The sequence below is a fragment of the Ischnura elegans genome, chromosome 6 (assembly GCF_921293095.1).
Source record: "Ischnura elegans chromosome 6, ioIscEleg1.1, whole genome shotgun sequence".
NCBI lineage: Eukaryota > Metazoa > Arthropoda > Insecta > Odonata > Coenagrionidae > Ischnura > Ischnura elegans.
Window position 1 is genome coordinate 38637203 of NC_060251.1, and position 18888 is coordinate 38656090.

Here is an 18888-nt window from a genome sequence, read left to right on the forward strand (position 1 = left end):
TGAGCGATTGATCTGCTCATGGCACTATCCCCGTAAGCTGCCTTGATGAGTTCATGGGTCTCCTTGCAGCTTTTCTCGAGTTTAACGCAGAATTTCACTGCGTAACGCTGCTCCACTAAACGTTCCATGACACACCGTGACGAGGTCACTTGACAGAGGTCTGGAAGAAATGCGATTCACACTCCGCAAGAGCTCAGAGCCGACTGCCGAATGTTCGCAGGGCTTTATTAGAGTCCCTTCCACCACCTGCAACCCAGAAAACTCCCGTCCGACCGTCCGCGTGTGTGGGAAAAAATCAGTCCTACTACTTTCAGGACACACCCTGTATTACGATACGCCCACCTCAACTGCTCCGCCTCGCTGGGCGTGTGCTCCAACCTATTTAACAGTGTACAAAGCCCTGTCAAATAATCTGCTAATGCTTCACTTGGCCCCTGAGTCCTTTCCCTTATCTCGCGTTCTAACTGCTCTTGGAAATCATAATCGGTAAACCGATCTTTCAACGCGAACTCAAATTCGGACCAGGAAGTGAATTTGGATCTATTCAAACGAAACCAATAAAGAGCCGTATCTTTCAAAAGTTCTGGTAAACCCCTCAATAACTGATCCTGCGATACTCCATAACCTTCCCGCAATTCTTGCACTCTGATAAGAAAGTTTCCAACACTATCCCCTTTTACCCCAGAAAACTTCACATTCCAGCGCCTAACAATATCCATAACGTGTCGGTTCTGACTCACGATTTCATTTGAGGGACTATTTGCTCCATACGATCTTACTTCACCCTCAGTCTCACCCAACTCTCCCCTCACATGAGCAATAAGACAAGCCCTCAATTCTGGCACATTTCCGGTTGTAACTAAATTCCTTTCCAACAATTCCGCTACTAACCCACTTTTACGCAGGTGATATACCCAACTAACTTGAGGAATTGGGCCTACTTGGGCCGACGCACACCCTTCTAAATCAATCAACTCCTCAACGCCACCCTCCGACATTACGCCAACAATTCGTAGCACGCAGAAATATAACAACTCCAAACGACGAAACAATAGCAAAGCTCCACTCTACAAAAAAAAAATCAAATTCGAGACCCTCGGGCCCCTAAGGACCCCTGAGGCTCCACACGTTGGGCGCCATATGTAACGCCATAATGTAACCCTCTTACAACTACCAATGCTAAATCTCAGAACCCAAAAGACGAGGGTAGTACCGCGTTGCATAAATTTGCTCGCGACTAGCTAACAGTGGAGAAATCGTTTAATTAAAACTAAAAGAACCACGAGGATTCGTCCGGACAACCTCACGCAAGGGATCAATAAACCAAAAGAAAAGAGAATCACTTCTATAAAACAAATCGTACCACAACTTGGGCATTTATTTAACAATTGCACCTTTTGAGTTTTCTACAAAATGACAGTTCCATTAAACAAAATAAGATTTTCCCTGATCCACACTAACGACTCCAATCCACTGACATATCCTCTTTGGGATTTTGGGAGACTTCTATTTTCACCCACTCATCATTGCACTTCCTCATTACTTAGGCTCGTTTCATGCCTATATGGTTCCATGTGGCAAACTGCATTTTTTATTCTGCATTTTCAGTGGTTGTCAAAAACTATTTAATATTTCCATATGTAAATGGTTAATATCATGTTTATAGTGACTATGACTGGGTTGTTAACTTAAAGTGTTAATTCTTATTATTTATTTAAAAATACAGTGATGGCTTGAAAGGAATTATGCGCTAAAATACCATGCTGGTCAGCATTTTAATTCCATATTCTTATACGTATTTCAATAGCCATGGCTGTCGAATAACTATCCATTGTGACTGAGACAAATTAAAAATATGATGCAGTAGTATAAAATTTCGTTTGATCAAAACATGATTGTTCATTTATAATAATGTTTTGATTGATCAAAGTATTGTGGCTTATTTGTCATTAGAATGTGAGAAAGTGATGTTTATCAAAAGTCCTCAATTGTATTTTTTTTAGGTGTTTACTGCCATTTACCTAATGTGGATGTGAATATCCTTTCAAACTCAATAGTGATAGTCACAATTGAAGAAATTTCAATTTATTACTTACTATAACTTACTGTGTGGATGGTGGAATGGCACTTCATAATAGGCTGGTTTCCTATTATTTTTTTATTGCCTAAATCGAAAGATTATTACTCCTGGAGTACGTATTTCATGCTTTTAGATTTTTAAATGACGATATCTTTTGTTTTGAAAACGCAACGGCTAAGTATGAATGCTGGGAAAACTCTGTGTACTGTCGTTCTGGTTCCGGCTGCTGCAAGTGGGGTGACCTTGGTACGAGGCTTTGAGCACTGATATGACGCAGGATGCTAGCAGGTAGCAGCTAGTACCCTGCTAGCTGGTAGCACTTGGCGTAATCAAGGATTATTAATATCTTATCAAACGAGGAAAACTTTCCGACCTTAGCCAGTTTTAATAAGTGATTATTAAGACATGTTTCCCTGAGCTCTGTGCTTCATGCATGCAGTGGTAATCTCAGACGATGTAAAGCTCCTATCTACTCGTATAGAAACTAGGTCCCTGTGACATCACGTGGAGTGGCATCGCATGGGCGCCAATCTGGCCTTTTTCAAATGAGGATAAAAATTGACCATTGTCATTCGTCTAAACCGGTATTTCTAAAACAAAATAATTTGTATATTATGAATACACTAATGGTGGATAACGAATCGCAATCAATGCCTTTTGTTTTCTTTGATGAAGGAAACTACCCTATTGGTGATAACATTCAAAGGGATGAATGAATACTAATTTTTTATTTGGTTGTAAGGGATGGATGCTGGGATAAATTAATCAGTCAAATGCTGAACAAGATGTTCATATCATACTGCCTCTGGTTTATTGTAAATACTTCACAACAATCCATGATATAAATTACAGATGATGTGTTGTGTAGCTGGATTGCTCCCATGATTCTGGATACACCACAGCCTCTCAGCCTTCAGTTGCTTGTTTTTTAACAATATTATTCACATTTTTAAGTTTTTCCTACTAAGGATGTGCAAAGAAGATCCTCTGTCGACAAGTTTTAGGTACATTTTCTATGTATTCAGAACCATTGTACATAGTTAGTTCCTTTGTAAGTGGTTTGTTCAATATTCAAGGCTCTTCATTGGATGAGAGTATTAAATAAGAGCTTTTGTGCAGACTTATGTCCAAACTTAAATTTAAGTAATAACTGGCTATATTGATGGTTTAAAATAATATATTGATGCAAAAAAGTCAACTAGTGATAAATGCTTTGCAATATTTTTATTTAGGTACCACTTGTTGCCTGTCATTAGGCAGAGTATGTACCTAGTGAGTCATTTGTCTGAACATAGTCACTTTTTTCATATGGAATTCGCCTGTATAGTGAAGTTATCACCAAAGAACTGTGAAAGTAGTTTTTTATGGTGCAGTTTAGTCTTTCATGCATCACATATACATAAAGAAGTCGAACTATCACATGTAATTGTGCTTGCATTTAGACAAATCTCATTCTTTTTAATATCGTAATGTATTAATAATGCAGTTAAGAGTAAATGGAAGGATACTTGTTAACACTGAACTTTGAATAAAAAGACTGAAATTAATTAATGTATATATGTACGTATTTATGTGAAAATTTCAGGGAAGGTGATTGGCTAAAGAATTCAGCTTACAGATTATTGCTCCAAATATTTCACTAGATATGTGTTTGAAATGCGATATGGGTTCTTTCAAATACAAGTTCTCACAATTTGCATATGAAAAAATTGTAGAAAATACCTTAATTGAGCTTGATATGATTGCATACTTGATATATAGTAAAGATAAAGCTCCACCCTCACCTATCTCCAGCTGGCAGTAGAAGATAAAAATAATATTGCATCACCTGCCGTACACCTTAGAATGTCATTTTGCTCTTTTGCTACTCTGTGATTTTGCTTTTCTGTCTTCTATGGGTGAATATATCATTCCTCTTAGTTTAGACTGGGTAATATACCTTTGAGACGATCTCTTGAGCTAAACTCAATGTTCCTCAAAGAATTCTTTCATTTTCAATATTTAACAAGTGGCTAATTTTTCTTGACATTATCCACACAGCGTTTAAAGATTCATCTCTCAGAGATCACTTGGGGATGTTAAGCCTGCTGGATCAAATGTCAATAGCTGGTAGGAGATGTACCACCACCAAAAAGGGTGCCTACCAATTTTTTTCCTTATTATTTTATTTTACTAGCTAAATACCATGAGCAGTCTTGTCTTCTCTCGACCTTGAATGCCACAATGATACCTGGTGCGAAGATGATGGCAATTATAATATTTGGAATATAATCCTTAAACTGCCATTATGGCAATTAACATAGTGTTATTTGTACTTTAAGGCTTTCTCAATTGTGGTTTCTGTTTCACTGATGGCCACTTTGCAGAAAATTGAAGGTGTTCCTCGCTGTGAAGAAGTATGGAGCATTTCTTGTTGGGCAGTGAAATGTGCTCAGCAGATTATGCTCCAGTGGCGTCGACTTGTTTCCAATTGGCTCCAGCATGTTGTTCCAGAGTGCGTTAGCCACTGAAAGAATGAACACATTTCCAATGAGAGGTACCTACTGTTATGCTTATTTTATTGGTTTGTTTTCCAACCCTCTGGTGTACATATTCTTGTTTGAGTTTGTGGAAGTATTGCATTAGGAAATAAATTATTGAGTCATTGCTTTTAATTTACCTAAGTGGTAATTGCATTTCATCATACTTATAAGTTAGTGAAGTACTTTACCTAATAATAAAAATAATTTATTTATTTTTCTGATTAATAAATCTGCACCTAAAAGGTAAGGGTCACTATGTTCATTTTTCTAATTTATCAGGAGAGCATGCAGTGTTTAAATTTAAAAAAAGCTGGAGAGAATTTTTTTTATTTAAACAGTAATTACTAGAAGGTTAGGTTATTATACAAATGACATTGTGGTATAAAAATGTTGTAAACTTGTTACCTTACCTTCTAGTAATCACTGGTTAAATTATTTAAAAAAATCTTAAAACTGCTCTCCTGAGGAAAACAGTCATACTGTCCTGTAACTATAAGATACAGAAGTATTAATAGAAAGGAATTGGTTGTAATTAGTGATACTCATCAAAACCACAAACAAAATTTTCAAAATATAAATGAGTGTATTGAATTACATTATGAATGATAATATAAATTTAATGTTCATTGGAATTCATGCACAGAGTGTATGACATATGTTGGCCTACATGGTTTTTAGGGGATTATTCTTCATTTTAACGATTACTCCTGATTTTTAGATCTTTAATCAAATCTTAACCATAAGTTTAAGTATAACTAATTTAGACTACAACCAGGCCACGGTGTTTCCTAAAACTTTGTGTGTGGCAGCTTGCTTTTTCAACTGAATCTGAGTTGAAGAGATGGTAGATTTCTGTTGTCTATGTATATCATGAATTCAATTTTGCTTTAAATGCCTTTGCTCAAGTAGGTAGGTAGATATATTCATGTAATATCAGCCTGTTGTTTTCTGGATTCTATCTTTCTCTTGTATTGTTTTTTCTAGCATTTAGGATGTAGGTTTTTGTAACTAATTTGTATTCCTTTTAGTACATAGTGTGTTGGTCACCACCACCCTCTTTATCTCATCTCTCCTTGGAATAAATTTCTTTTCATGATCGATTGCCTCTCTGTCTACTCTCTTCCTCATAATATGTGCTGTATGTTATCATTATGCCTTTTTAATTGAAGAACTCATTCCCATCTGTAGGTGCTGGTCTCTATTTAGGTATTTATTATTTTTTATTTTAATTAATATTTAAGTGTTTGTTGCTCAGTTATTATTCCATTTTTTTTGGGCTTCTTTGATCAATATTGCATCTAATAATGCCTTTGAAATAGAACAGCCTTTAACCTTAACTTATTCAGCCAGCGTTGGTACTTATGCTTTGCGTAAACTGTGCAGTCAATATGCATTAGTTGTTTTTAATATTCAAATGCCTATTTTTCCTCTATGCAGGAATGTTAGATTATCTTAAGATGCATTTTGGAGCATTGTCCATTTAATGATAGCTGCATGCTGAAATGAAGGATTTTGTCCTGCCTATTTTATTGTAAGTACAAGCATGTTTCCTTTACATTACTTTACTAATGTATGCTAAGTGTTCCTTTTTTGGCTAGCTTGTGGTGCTGGTACTATACAGTGAAAATTGACAGCATGTTGCATAATCATTAGGTGACATTTTTTATGCTTGACGGCAGAGCTACATGGGATAGTGAGGCATGAGCTGTAAATGTTGTTTCTGATGCATGGACTTTGCTTCATGAATGCTTTTAAATATTGATCATTTAATTTGAGCATCTGTTTGAGCATCAGGCATGAATTTTATCATTTTATTGCATTGCATTCCGAAATTTCAGTTTTTTTGCATGAAAATCTGGGAGGAGTTACTTTTCAATGCAATTACATTTTTTTAAAATATTTTAAAATCATTTCAATGTTTCAAAATTTTATCAAAAAAAATTTCAAAATTTGATGTTAAATTTATCCTGACCACTTTTAAAAATCGATATTTAAAATATTTTGATTATCATTAAAGTTTTACTTATTGTTTCACCTATTTTATTGACATCATCCAAACTTGGTAATTTTTTTCTGGTTAAGTTTATTTTAGTTAAACTGCTTTCTGGTCACACGTTAACCTGGCACTTAACTTTGTATAGTTTCATTTATACGGGTATATGAAATATTTCTTACATTCCAATAAGATTTTTCCGATAAGAAGTAACATTTATTTGGTGAATTGGTTAGGGTAATTGGTACAGCCATCGGGTGAAAATAAAATTTTCCTGATAAATGGCTTTTTTGTAGGTACGTTGGTATATTAAATGACTCACACGTATAAGCTAGCATTTGATCATCCTAATCTATGTCGGAATGAAAATCCAATCTATTTTCCCAAATTTTGACACTTTTCAGCTGCATCATCAGAGCCAAGGATACTTAGTACTAATTAGAGGCTCCAGTCCTCACGTAGAAGGTTGATTTATATGGTCACTTTGGGTGCATTTAAATCGGCTTTCAAAAATGTCTGCAGTGTGGGGATTGATGCATTGCAGATCGATTCATTTATTCACAATATTTAGAATAGATTATTATTTAAATAAGTAGCAAAGAACAGTGTTGAAAAGTTATAAATTTGATAGATCATATCATAATGGATATTAATGTCGGTTAACAACCTAAATTCAGTTTACTTTATTTCCCTAAAAAAAATTGGAATTGTTAGCAACGCGAGTGGCAAGTGGAAACCACATTTAAAAGCACAATGGGTGGCAACAAGAAAGAAAGTAGTTTAAAAAAGAGAAGAAATGTTAAAGATTTCATGTACTTATTATAGCCATTATAAATATTGGTGAATGCCAGTTTTGTTTTAGAATATGTATTTTTATGCTTCAAATGTTCATTTGTGACCCAAGTCTTTATTGTATTTAAACTATGTAAAACAGAATTATGCCAAAAAGTCGCGACTACTTAGAATGCGTGAGAAATATAATAAATATTGTGGTGACCTTGATCTATTTAAAGAAAGAAACAAATTTTTCAAAGCTCTGATGTAATTGATGGATTATAATGACTAAATCAGATGCAATTGATACATTATGATAACTGGGGCTGTATATTCACGTGTTCCTATGATCAAGGGCGAATCCAGGATTTTTTCTGGGGGGTAGGGGGAAGAAGGGTCTGATATGCAGACGGTCTTCTCTCATATTTGAGAATAAAAACAATATACAAAAATTACTTTATGAAATATTCTCCTTATTATAATATGGAAGTTAATTATATGAGATTAAATGATTGAGGCTCCATAATTATCGAATAAATATGTAATAATTCATACACAGAATAAACCTGACATAATGATACCCATATTAAAAATCTTCTCTAAATTTTAAAACGCCTTGGGGCACGTGCCCCCTTAATCCGCGTCTGCCTATATTTTAATAATGTACATTTATGCATATATTGTATGAGTTGAAGTTTCCCTTTAATAATGTTGTTGGGAAAACTATAAAATAAATAAATAAAACATATCAAGTGAGCGACTGATGAATCCTCTATTGTATCATTCGTGGTCGGAGGATTGCGCGATCTTTTCAAATTCCGTGCGCTATCCATCGCCCGTCGAGTAGTCATCACTTTCTCGCTTGGAGTGGGAAATCTGAGATGATGAGAGGGAGAAATCTTTTGGAGCGTGCAGTGAGTGTGTAGTAGTAGGTAGGTAAGTACTCACTGTGAGCGTTCCCCTTCTGACTGAAGTGGAAGCAGTCGGGGGCGAAGTAGGAGAGGTCCGGGGAGATGCCGAAGCGCGTCTCTACGAGAGGGGGCGGTCGGAGGCCGTCGAAGAACGGCTGCAGCACCACCGCGAACTCGTCCGTCTCGTACTTGGGCAGCGAAGCCTGGGGCGAATCGCCGTCGGTAGGGCAGGGAGAGAAATGGAAGGGAAGACGTGTGAGATCACTTAAGAGAACTGCTTCCGCGATCTTAACCTTGAGGTGGAAATGCCAGTTTTGGGAAGCGAGGAAGAAGGTTAGGTTCTATTCAAGGGGACTGTTTAGAGGAGGCCCAATTCCATCCCATATAAGACCTAATTCTGTTGCCACTTCGGTCCCATTTTAATCTTTTTAAAAAAATGTCCGCGGCGCGGTGATGAATGAAATGCGATCCACTTTTTCCCAATATTTTGTATTGTAATGTTTGTAATTGCGAGGATTAGCATTGAAAAGTTATGAATTTGATAGATCAAATCATCATGTATATACATTTCTGTTAACACTCCTAATTATATTTTATTTCCCCGTGATACTCGGATCACTTAGTCCGTCAGCGACGCGAGTGGCGACTTTTGTAAACCCATTTAAATTCGCGGTGAGTGACAACACATTTAGAGGCCGACTTGAGGATCTTCTCTTGTAATATTCGTGGTTCTATTCTTCTTATTCCAGAAAAACTCCTCTCGTAAGGTTTTATATTCAGGCGGTTGCGAAGCCAAAATATTGTGAGTGGGTATTGTAGTCTATTGACCCCTCAAGAACTATACGTGCCTACACTTGATGAGGAGGTGTATGAAATAATTCGCGTATAATTACGTAAATGCGCTAATTACCTATTCTATAAAACCATTGCACCATCAGCGATTCTTTCTCGCATTTTTGAATTGGCCTCTATTAATTTCCACGTCCTGTGTCGCCCTACCTGAGCGATAATTACTTTATCTCGTATTTATAAATAGCTCATAAATTTCCTTAAAAATACTTTACATCGCAATCATTTAAAACATATTTTTATGCTATAGGTAAAAAGAAAGTTTGATTTTTGAGTGAAATATTGAGTGCTTTCCTATATGTGGATTCAAATTCTTCTCAATTCCGTCATAATATGCTAAAGTTAGTCGGGTGCTTTTTTGTGTGATTTTTATCTCGCTCTCACTCGCTCGGCTTATTTGTAATTCGCTCTTCTAGAATGAGTATATTTTTCAGGAATTCGTAACTTTTAACTTTCTGATACTTGGATCGGCCACGTTTTATAGTATAAGCATGTAATCTAGCGTGGTATAGCCATTCTGTGGGTTAGCAATTATTCTTCATTATTATTATTATATTGTACAAGTTACAAGTTGGCTATTTGCCAGGTGGTAACAGTTTATACAAAATAAAAAGAAAAACAAAAATATTGCAAATGAGAAATACATTACCAAAATGAAACTAGAAATTGAATATTTAAAATTCAGTGACATTATTTTCCAATATTAATCCTCTACACCTCTTCTTGAAAATCCTTACGTTGTTAGGGTAGGTCTTAAACAGTTCTGCAGGGAGTCTATTCCATTCCGTAATCGTCCTGTTGAGGTACGAGAATTTCTTTACGTTAGTCCTTTGCGGCCGGCATTTCATCTTGTATTGGTGATCATGCCTACCAATATATCTTCTTCCGTAGTTCCCCCCATGCCTTTTCCCCTTTCAGTGTGCGGAAGAGTGCGCAAAGCCTATTTATTTTTCTTCTCCGTTCTAGTGTGTCCCATCCCAGTACTTTCAGCATTTTACCGACACTTTCGGTCTTTTTGTGTTTCCCCATGACATTCCTTTATATATGATAACATGAATTTGTAATCCGGAAAGTTTGTGTTGCTTTGAATAGCGATGCTTGTAAATTACGCATAAATTATTCTGTTCAAACCGAAAAGCTTTAATATTCCATGTTTGGGCTTAAAATTGTAAAAGTCGTGGATTTTGGTTTTGAAGTTGCCATCCCGTAGCGATTCATACAAGTTTCACAAAAAGAGCATGAGCACTATGTAATCTCGAAAAGATAGTTGATAATCAGCGTCCTTCGAAGACCACGTCCTTTTAATTATCTCCTCCTGGTAATTAAAACTTCTAGCATATTTAAAAGAAGGAATCAATATTCTACGCCTCTGATAAGGTGTTGGCTATCATATGAGAACTCTTTCAAATCCATATTTTTAATCCATTCCTAAAATATCCCGTATTTTTATGTTTTATCATGCTCAGAAATTTAAATATGCTCATTTATCTGTTTCGTTCGTCTTTCTTTTGACAGTGAATCACCCATCCTGTCCCCAGAAAACGCTAATAAATAGTCATCTTTTCTGTAAAAAAGGATGATTAAGGAACTCAGCTCCATTCTGCTAAGTAATTTGATATCACGACAATTTTTTAGTACCCCGTATGAAATCTATAATTATTACGTTACCTGGATATTCTAGATGCTTCGCGAAACCGAGGTTGGAAGAATAGAGATTAGTCAAAACCTTACATTAGTTCATTAGTTTCTATCATAAGTATGAGTTTACCTGTGGTTAGTTTTAATAATTTACCACTTTTCTCTCTGTTTCCCAGTAGCCTTCCGTCATCTTTTCCACAGAATCTGCTTTTCCTTTGTCAGATCCTCCGAATAGGCAGGAACAGAATATCATTCTCCTAATGTGGCATCGCAAAGGAATATTTTTCATGAACCGAAGATGAACGATATCTGAAAAAATTACAATATAAAAGTGATAGATGTTTTAATTCATTCTTTCGTTACCGGGGTAAATTAATTTTCATTTACTGAGATTCTCAGTGAGTAAATGCCTTCTAAATCATATTCGTAGGACTTAGAAGGCGTTTACACAATACCTTTTGAAAATTTGATTGTTATTAATGCTTATTATTATTGTGAATTCCATTAAACATCATGTGCAGCAAATAAGGTAGTATTTTCCTAATTGAGTAACGCCAATAGTGGGATTTACGGGTTAAATTTCCATTTATACATAGCGATTATTGTAGAATTATAAGTCATGATGTAATAAAAACATTAAAATTTTGAATTCATTAAAATAAACTTAAAAATAAATGTCTTACAATTAAAGCAACTTTTTCTGTTCTTATTGCGGAATGAGGCTGGCCTGAATTACCGTAACCACTGCTTCTCGCTTCTGGCGAATTTACCTCAAAGGAAACGACCAGCTGGGGTCACAAAAAGCTCAACCTGATATCGCGGTATGACCAGAAAAGATCGCCTTTATCACAACTATGGCACAGCGAAGAATTAAGACTGTGTGACAGTGTAAACTCAGGTCGGGAAAATTAAAATCCTGTCGATGTTACTTTGTGAATTCATGGACTTATATGAGTTTCGCGATGTTATGCCTATCACCAGTCTATAAAAATTATCTTTGGAGTTGGTACGTACATGATCCCATTTGACGACCGTGCCTTGCTTGATAAGATGTGATATCGATCCAACGCCGTTTGAAACAAGACCGAAACCACGATATGCAGATTGAAGAAATGCGCTTTCTCGCGAATTGGAAGTCATCTTCGGGGCTAACCGACCATTAAGGGGCCAATCGAAGATCAAACGAGTATTTTAAATATCCCTGTAATAAATTACGATAATTCAAAGTTTTAAAACACAGAAATTGGTTTTTGAAAGGCTTATTTAGCGGGGTATATTTATTAATTTTATGCCCACAGTTTTAATTATGATTCCCATTTAAAAATTTAACAAATTCGCTGTTCTTTCAAGTTCAGAGATATAAATAAATTAAGAAATATGTGCCAATGTGTCGTTATGCACGCTGAGTTTATTAAGAGTTTTTGGAGCGGTAGAGCAAGGAAGTAAAAATGAGAAACTAGTTGTCCGTAAGAAAGAAAACCAGCTATTTTCGTCGAAGTTAAGTACCCCCGCGTAAAAAGAGTCGGAAATGCTATTGCCTCGTGTAAATGGAAGAAACAGTCTATATCACCTACCGCTAAATGTCTAATGAGCCATAAATAGTGCTGAATTTCTGTGAGCTAAAGAAACAAAGGACATTATGCTAGAGGTAGTTCTCTCGTGGTAGGATCCAGTGATGTCTTATTATGCCGGACATTGTCGTCGCAGGACTTGTAAATCGCTGTAGTTTCCATTAAGAGCGTGGGTTCATTTACCTCGAACTTTGGATGATGAATAGTGCCGTTCTCAAAGCTACTTTTTGGGGCTTATACTGGTTTACATAATTTTTCTCTAAAAATAATTAAATCCCATAGTGAGCGCGAGTCTTACTTAAGCATGCGATATACTAAATAAATTAAATGGCAGTATTCGAGCCCATATTCATGTAGCTTAGGCAGTTTTAGTGAATATTAGGCTCCAAGGTACGTGGGCCGCATGGGTCCAATTTCAATGTGTCCCGCGAGCATGAAAATTTGCCTTAGAATGTAATATTCGCGCCGTATTAAAAGCAGATATTTAAAAAAAATGAAGATGTAAAAATGGGATTTCGTAATTTTCTACCAAATGCATCGTACTCAACTAGGCACGTGGATTAGGTTTATGAACGTCCTTGGGAGGTTAGCCTTGAGGAAGTCAAGCGTCGTCTCCAGCTGTCGCCTGTGTCCTTCTGGTGAATCCTTGTCGCTGTCCACGAAGCAGTACTCGTTGCAGATGTCGTTTCCACCAATGAGGATGTTCACTAACTGCAATGCAAGCACAATGGATCAGGTATTTCGTGGCAACTACATGAAAATGTTGATCTCTGACAACACGATGTTGAATGTACTTCTTAAATATTTCTGCATTGATTAATCGATATTATTGAAGTATACCATTGAAAATTATGTAATGAATGAGAGAGAGCCATTGAGGGGGTGAGAAGATAAGGGATACAAGTGATAATTTTCCAAACAGGGTTTGGTAAGAAATTGGGTAATGAAAACAAACAAATTCAACTAGATATTTCGTGGTGCATTTGATTTTTCACTCGATTCAGCACAGAACAGAGACTCACTCGTATCCCTTGGCTACCGAATTTATTTTATACTTCTTCTATTAATTAAATAACTCCGTTTTAAAAAAATGTACGCCTTGACATCTCACCCCCTCAATGATTATGTGGATTTAATTGGCAATGGCTTCTTTCGTCAATCAAAGTCCTTTGTAGTAGGCGCGATTCTTGTCGGTAATTGTTGTTTTAGACTTCAAAGTCTTAAGGCAATTAAAAAAATCATTTGAAATTTATCGTAATTGAGCTTCACTTTTTTCTTTTGAGTTATTTTTCTAGTCGAATCACTTGAAAATTCTACTTCTAATTCTTTGGGGGCTAATGTGTGACACCTGGAATTAATCTTGAAATTTCCGTGACTCACCGAATTTTCCTCCTATGTTATTACTGAAATCCAGGGAAGATCCCATTTCACCATATATTTGATTTTGTATTCCCCTTTAAACATTTTTTTGTTTGATCGAGATGGTGAAAACTTGATAGGGTGGGCCAAGTTATCTCAAAATTAAATCTGCGAGTGAGTCCTCTTTAGCCTGTTGCGTCATTAGTCTCACTTGGGGACCGCGAGGTCCTTTGGCTGAAAGCAGACGTGCAAACCGAATTCGTGCGATGCTTCCGCGTCGTTGCCATGTCTCTGTGGATATGATTTCCTAAAATAAAATGTATGAACGACATAGGTGTCTATTCCATCTTTTACTATGTGAATCGAATCCTTTTATGAATCGCGCTATCACCTACAAACATGCACAATCGTTTTCGTTTACCAGCATTTTAATATTAGACTTTGATAAAGTATCCATTAATAATACTGCTGAAAAATCATAAAAAAACAGATCGTGATTCAAGTAGCTGCCTTAGTTTTATCCGCTAATTTTTCTGTCACAAGCGGGAAGAGATAGAGCGGCAAAATTATGGCAACATAGCGATCGGTTTTAGTCACTTTGTCTTTTCGTGATTTTACGTGCAGGTTTTAGGGAAAGACCTTTGAAAACTCCTTAATGGCGTGGTTTGATCGTTCCTACCAGTTTTTTTTGTGTAAAAAGTTTTGGCTTGATGTGGGATAGCATTCTTTCCGTACCTTTTTTTCATGTAACTCGTATTCCTCGTGAAATATGACCTAAGGCTCTGATTAGTAAAGTGCGACTGTGGCGAGTATAAATTTGCCTTTCTTAAACGATTAGCTATGTATATCTCACCGCACAATGAGTATTAAATAATGTAAGTATTAGAAGGGTAAAATTTTAATGGTCAAATGTTAAAATCTCAAGTGAATCATTAATGATACAGTGCAATTTTCAGAGTTGACCTTCCGTTGGAGGGTTTCATTGACACTCCTAAATTTACCTTTTAGACTGTTGGAAACACCATCAAATTACTAGATATGCGAAATTAGTGTTAACATGCCGTCATTTTATAGTAGAACATACTTTTTAATCTGGCGATTGATATCACATAGATTCTTAGAAATTCATTGGATTATTGAGGAAGACATATATCTAAATTCAAGGTTTTTCAATCGATTGAGTCAGTTTTGGTGATATCGGATGTGCCGCCATCTGTATATTTCGTCTGACTGCTTTTCTGGCACGCGTTCTACTCATGCCCCGATAAATGCCCTCGCTTTTCCTGAGGACGGATTACTTCTCTCCCATGCTTTCCCATCGTCCTTGCTTCATCACAATTTCCATCACTTCCAGGCGCTTTCCCTCGAATAAACTTCTCCACCCACATACCTAATTTTACCTCTGGTAGTTCTAGAGACATACCCCGCGGTTCAATTAACATGGTAATTTTTTCTTGTGTACATTAATGTGAATTTTATCGCTATTCACGCGGAAGGTTGCGATTGTACCGTCTATCTACGAGGTGTGTTCAAAAAATATCGCGACTTTTGTTTTTTTTTTCAAAAATTATTTATTTATTCATGAATATCTATGAGTTCTTGCCACAGGGTAGAACGGTCAATAAGGAATATTACCTGCAAGTTATGCGCAATTTGCGCGAAGCAATCCGCCAGAAACGCCCGGATTTGTGGAAGAACAAAAATTGGCTTTTGCACCACGATAACGCCCCTGCTCACACATCGTTGCTTGTGCGCGACTTTTTGGCCAAAAACAACAAACTAATGATGCCGCAGCCACCGTATTCCCCAGATCTGGCCCCCTGTGACTTTTTCTTGTTCCCTAAACTGAAGAGACCCATGAAAGGACGACGTTACGCTACGATTGACGAGATAAAAACGGCATCGAAGGAGGAGCTGAACAAGATAAAATGATTTTTTGAAGTGCTTCGAAGATTGGAAAAACCGTTGGCACAAGTGTATAATATCTCATGGGGATTACTTTGAAGGGGACAAAATAGATATTCATGAATAAATAAATAATTTTTGAAAAAACACAAAAGTCGCGATATTTTTTGAACACACCTCGTATCTACATTAGTCTGCCATCGTCGTTCTGACTATCGATTCTTGTACTTTCCTCCTTCATTAATTTGAAGATTTGAGGGAAATGTGTCGCTATGCCGTGTTGGCAATATGAGATCAAATGTAGGTATACATGAGCGCTCGAAGAGTTTGCTCACTACACAAAATCTGAGACCATCTTTGAAACCTCCAACTTCGGTATCATATAGAGAAATGTTAGCCAATGAAATACTTTTGAATAAATCCTGTGAAAATCCAAATACTTGTCACTCTAACTGAAGAAATTCTTCTCGGGTTCTTCTCCTGGTCTTATTTTATCCAAGGTCGAAGTTTCGATACTCGACCCGTTCATAGTCGTCAAGGCGTATGGGTCGAGAATTCAGATGTAGATTTGAGTCGAGCATTCAGGTGAATGATTTGGTGTTTGCTCTGTTGCCGGATACTTCGGACGACTCATTACTTTAAATGCTTTACCTACATTTCCCGTTACCTTTGTTTGAAGCAAGGTTTTTCAACTCGCGGCCCCAGGGCTGCATGCGACCCGCCAGCTAATATTTTGCGGCCCCTTGAGGCTAAAGGAAATATTTTATCGCGCCACACAATATAAAATATATATCGACTCACTTTTCAAAAATTAACAATGCCAGAAATAGCACTGATTGATTGAAATTTTGAACCATTAAAAATTATTGATCTTTGAAGTGATTTTTTTTTTAATTTAATTGATGTGGTGACGTGGGTAACGTGAAGTGGATTATTTTGGCCCTCCGGACGATGTGAAATCTAGTTTTTGCCCTTGCATGAAAAAATGTTGAAGCCTCTGGTCTAAAGCATCCGACTACAGGGCAAACTCGAGACCAATCGGAGCGCTTGGCACAATCTTTCTGTGGTTAAAAAATGGTGCGTTTTCAGCCTAAACATCATTATTAATTTTGATTCTTATTGGCATCGGGATTAAAATTTCTCGTCACAATTTTCTCTACCCTATATTTACCCTGGGTTATAAGCGCTGGGAATATATAAAAAGATCTACCTTCCAGTCTTTCCTGAAGTCGACGCTGGGGTCTGACTTAATCTTCCGCACGAGCAGCTTGGCTTGGAGAAACAAATCCTCGTCCAAAGCTCCGTTCTGAGCAAGGTTGAGGTTAGCACCTGGATCCAAAGCGGTCTTGACGGTTTTCGTGGCGTATCCTGTGAGCTGCGGGTTGAAAACTTTGAGGATGTTCGGAAGGGTCAGGAATTGCCGCCATGTACCCTGACCGCCTGGAAGGAGACAAATGAAAGCTTATGCAGGGTTTACATTGGTACGAAAATCATTTGACAGTGTTCTTGTGATATTAGTTATGTTTTGTAGTTAGAATGAAGTGAAAATACGGGAACAAATTTTTATCGGCCGATCTTTAACTATTAAGATCGTTGAGAGATGTTTGCGATCCATAGGCCCATCCTGAATATGTGGTATCATAGGTCTGTGACTTAGTCTGGGGTGAGCTCAAACTTACATATCCAAACCAACATTATGGTTTGGTCACCGAGTGAGTGGAATGCAAATTTTGGTCCGAATATGTGCTGTGTATTTATTGATGGCCTCAAGTCGTCCGTGATATTTCATCTACGAGTACCATCTCGTATTAATTTTGAGCTTGTCTTCAAGGAGTATAGATGCATATTTCTGGATCAGGGAATAGTTTAAATAGGTACATGAATCTAGTGAATGTCAAAATAAAAATTGGGATGTAATACAGGTATTTTTGTAGGATATTACTTCGTTTGGAGTGATGACATATGGTTTGGTTATTTGCTATCTATCTTCTATATTATTTCTACTGTATAGATGCCTTTTTCTCAACTTATACGCAACCAAACTCTACAAACGAGGTACCAAAATGCATAGAATTTATCAGAGAACATGCGACGGCATATCTTCCTAATTTTGCTATTGTTTCCTAAAATTGGTTTTTAAATAATAATTAAAAAAAACAAAAAAAACGGTAAATATTCCTGACGTTAACGGCGCACAAACTGATGCATTTGTCAATTTGCAACAATATCTCTAATTCTTTAAATAACTTTTATCAAAATGCAGCTGATTCCACATTCAAGTCTCCTGTTATGTAACTTAAGTATGAGTCATCATGTGCGTTTAACAGAGGATAAAGTAATTACTTCCAATGTTGTGTTTAAAGAGGTCCTCTGACCTCAATTTGTACATGAACATTCCAATTAAATTTGTGCATAAAACCCTGCCTTTTTTTCTACATTTTAAAATTAGAAACGCGCCTATCCCTCTGTGGACCTGCATTAAAAAGGCGGGGGAAGCCCGCTGGGAGCGGGCGCAGCACGCTCGTTTTATGAAATTCCTAGGATTTTGTGGTGTTAGAGAATCTTATGATAGGAGAAAATTGTTAGAAACGCAATTATCTTCTTTCACCTGGATTTGAAATAGGACTTTGCGCTGAGTATTTTAAGAAATTAAGATGCCAACTCGTCAGTTAAAACAACGTTCTGACATATTTCTCTTTTATCCCCTTCTCGAAAATACTATGTTTTTATGTAAATATGATGTATTTCTACGTTTGGGGAATCTAATTGTATTTCAAATGAATACAATGTATTCTTAGTCAGTTATGGTACTCGTACTTATGGTGGCTACTCAAGACGTAGGTATTGGGTATTATGTGGGTTAATGATTCCGTCATTAGAGAGTGCTTCTCGTTCACATTATTCCAATTCACGATACCTTAGCTTTTGTTTATTCATTGCCGTTTGTGTACCTTTATTTGTGCTATTAATTATCGCCTTGGGCCGCTTTCTGTCGAACACGGATTATTACGCTGCTGCATTGTGAAAACGATGATCACGCAGCCTTTTCTTGTTTAATCGAACAAAGGGAAGCTGTGAAAGTGTGACGAAGGGAAACCATCACGTATTCTCAATTCCAGCTGCAGCTCCGCAGCTGTGCTATCGTATTCATTGGGTTAATCCATATCGAAAATGAGATCTTGCGTTATTGTTTCTTATGGTGGGAACTTAAATTTAACTATTTACGTTCTTTGTGCTATGAGATACGGGATGTACTTATTTTTAAAGGTTAATTGGTGAAACAAGT

The 18888-nt window shown here is 36.7% G+C and overlaps 1 protein-coding gene and 1 long non-coding RNA gene across 2 annotated transcripts in view; one reads left to right on the forward strand and one right to left on the reverse strand.

Annotated features, from left to right (window-relative positions):
• Positions 1 to 2868: 2868 nt before the first annotated feature.
• Positions 2869 to 18888, reverse strand: part of LOC124160461 (phospholipase B1, membrane-associated-like) — a 50780-nt gene continuing 34760 nt past the window's right edge. The window contains exons 4-8 of the mRNA XM_046536313.1: positions 16813 to 17042; positions 12887 to 13049; positions 10922 to 11076; positions 8318 to 8483; positions 2869 to 4586 (exon numbers count right to left, since the gene is read on the reverse strand). Coding sequence (XP_046392269.1) covers positions 4426 to 4586; positions 8318 to 8483; positions 10922 to 11076; positions 12887 to 13049; positions 16813 to 17042 — 875 coding nt within the window. The 3' untranslated portion in view covers positions 2869 to 4425. The remainder of the gene's footprint in view (positions 4587 to 8317; positions 8484 to 10921; positions 11077 to 12886; positions 13050 to 16812; positions 17043 to 18888) is intronic.
• LOC124160462 lies at positions 4533 to 7370 on the forward strand. The gene is made up of 3 exons (XR_006865164.1): positions 4533 to 4616; positions 6040 to 6133; positions 7310 to 7370. It is a non-coding gene; the product is annotated as an uncharacterized LOC124160462 (long non-coding RNA).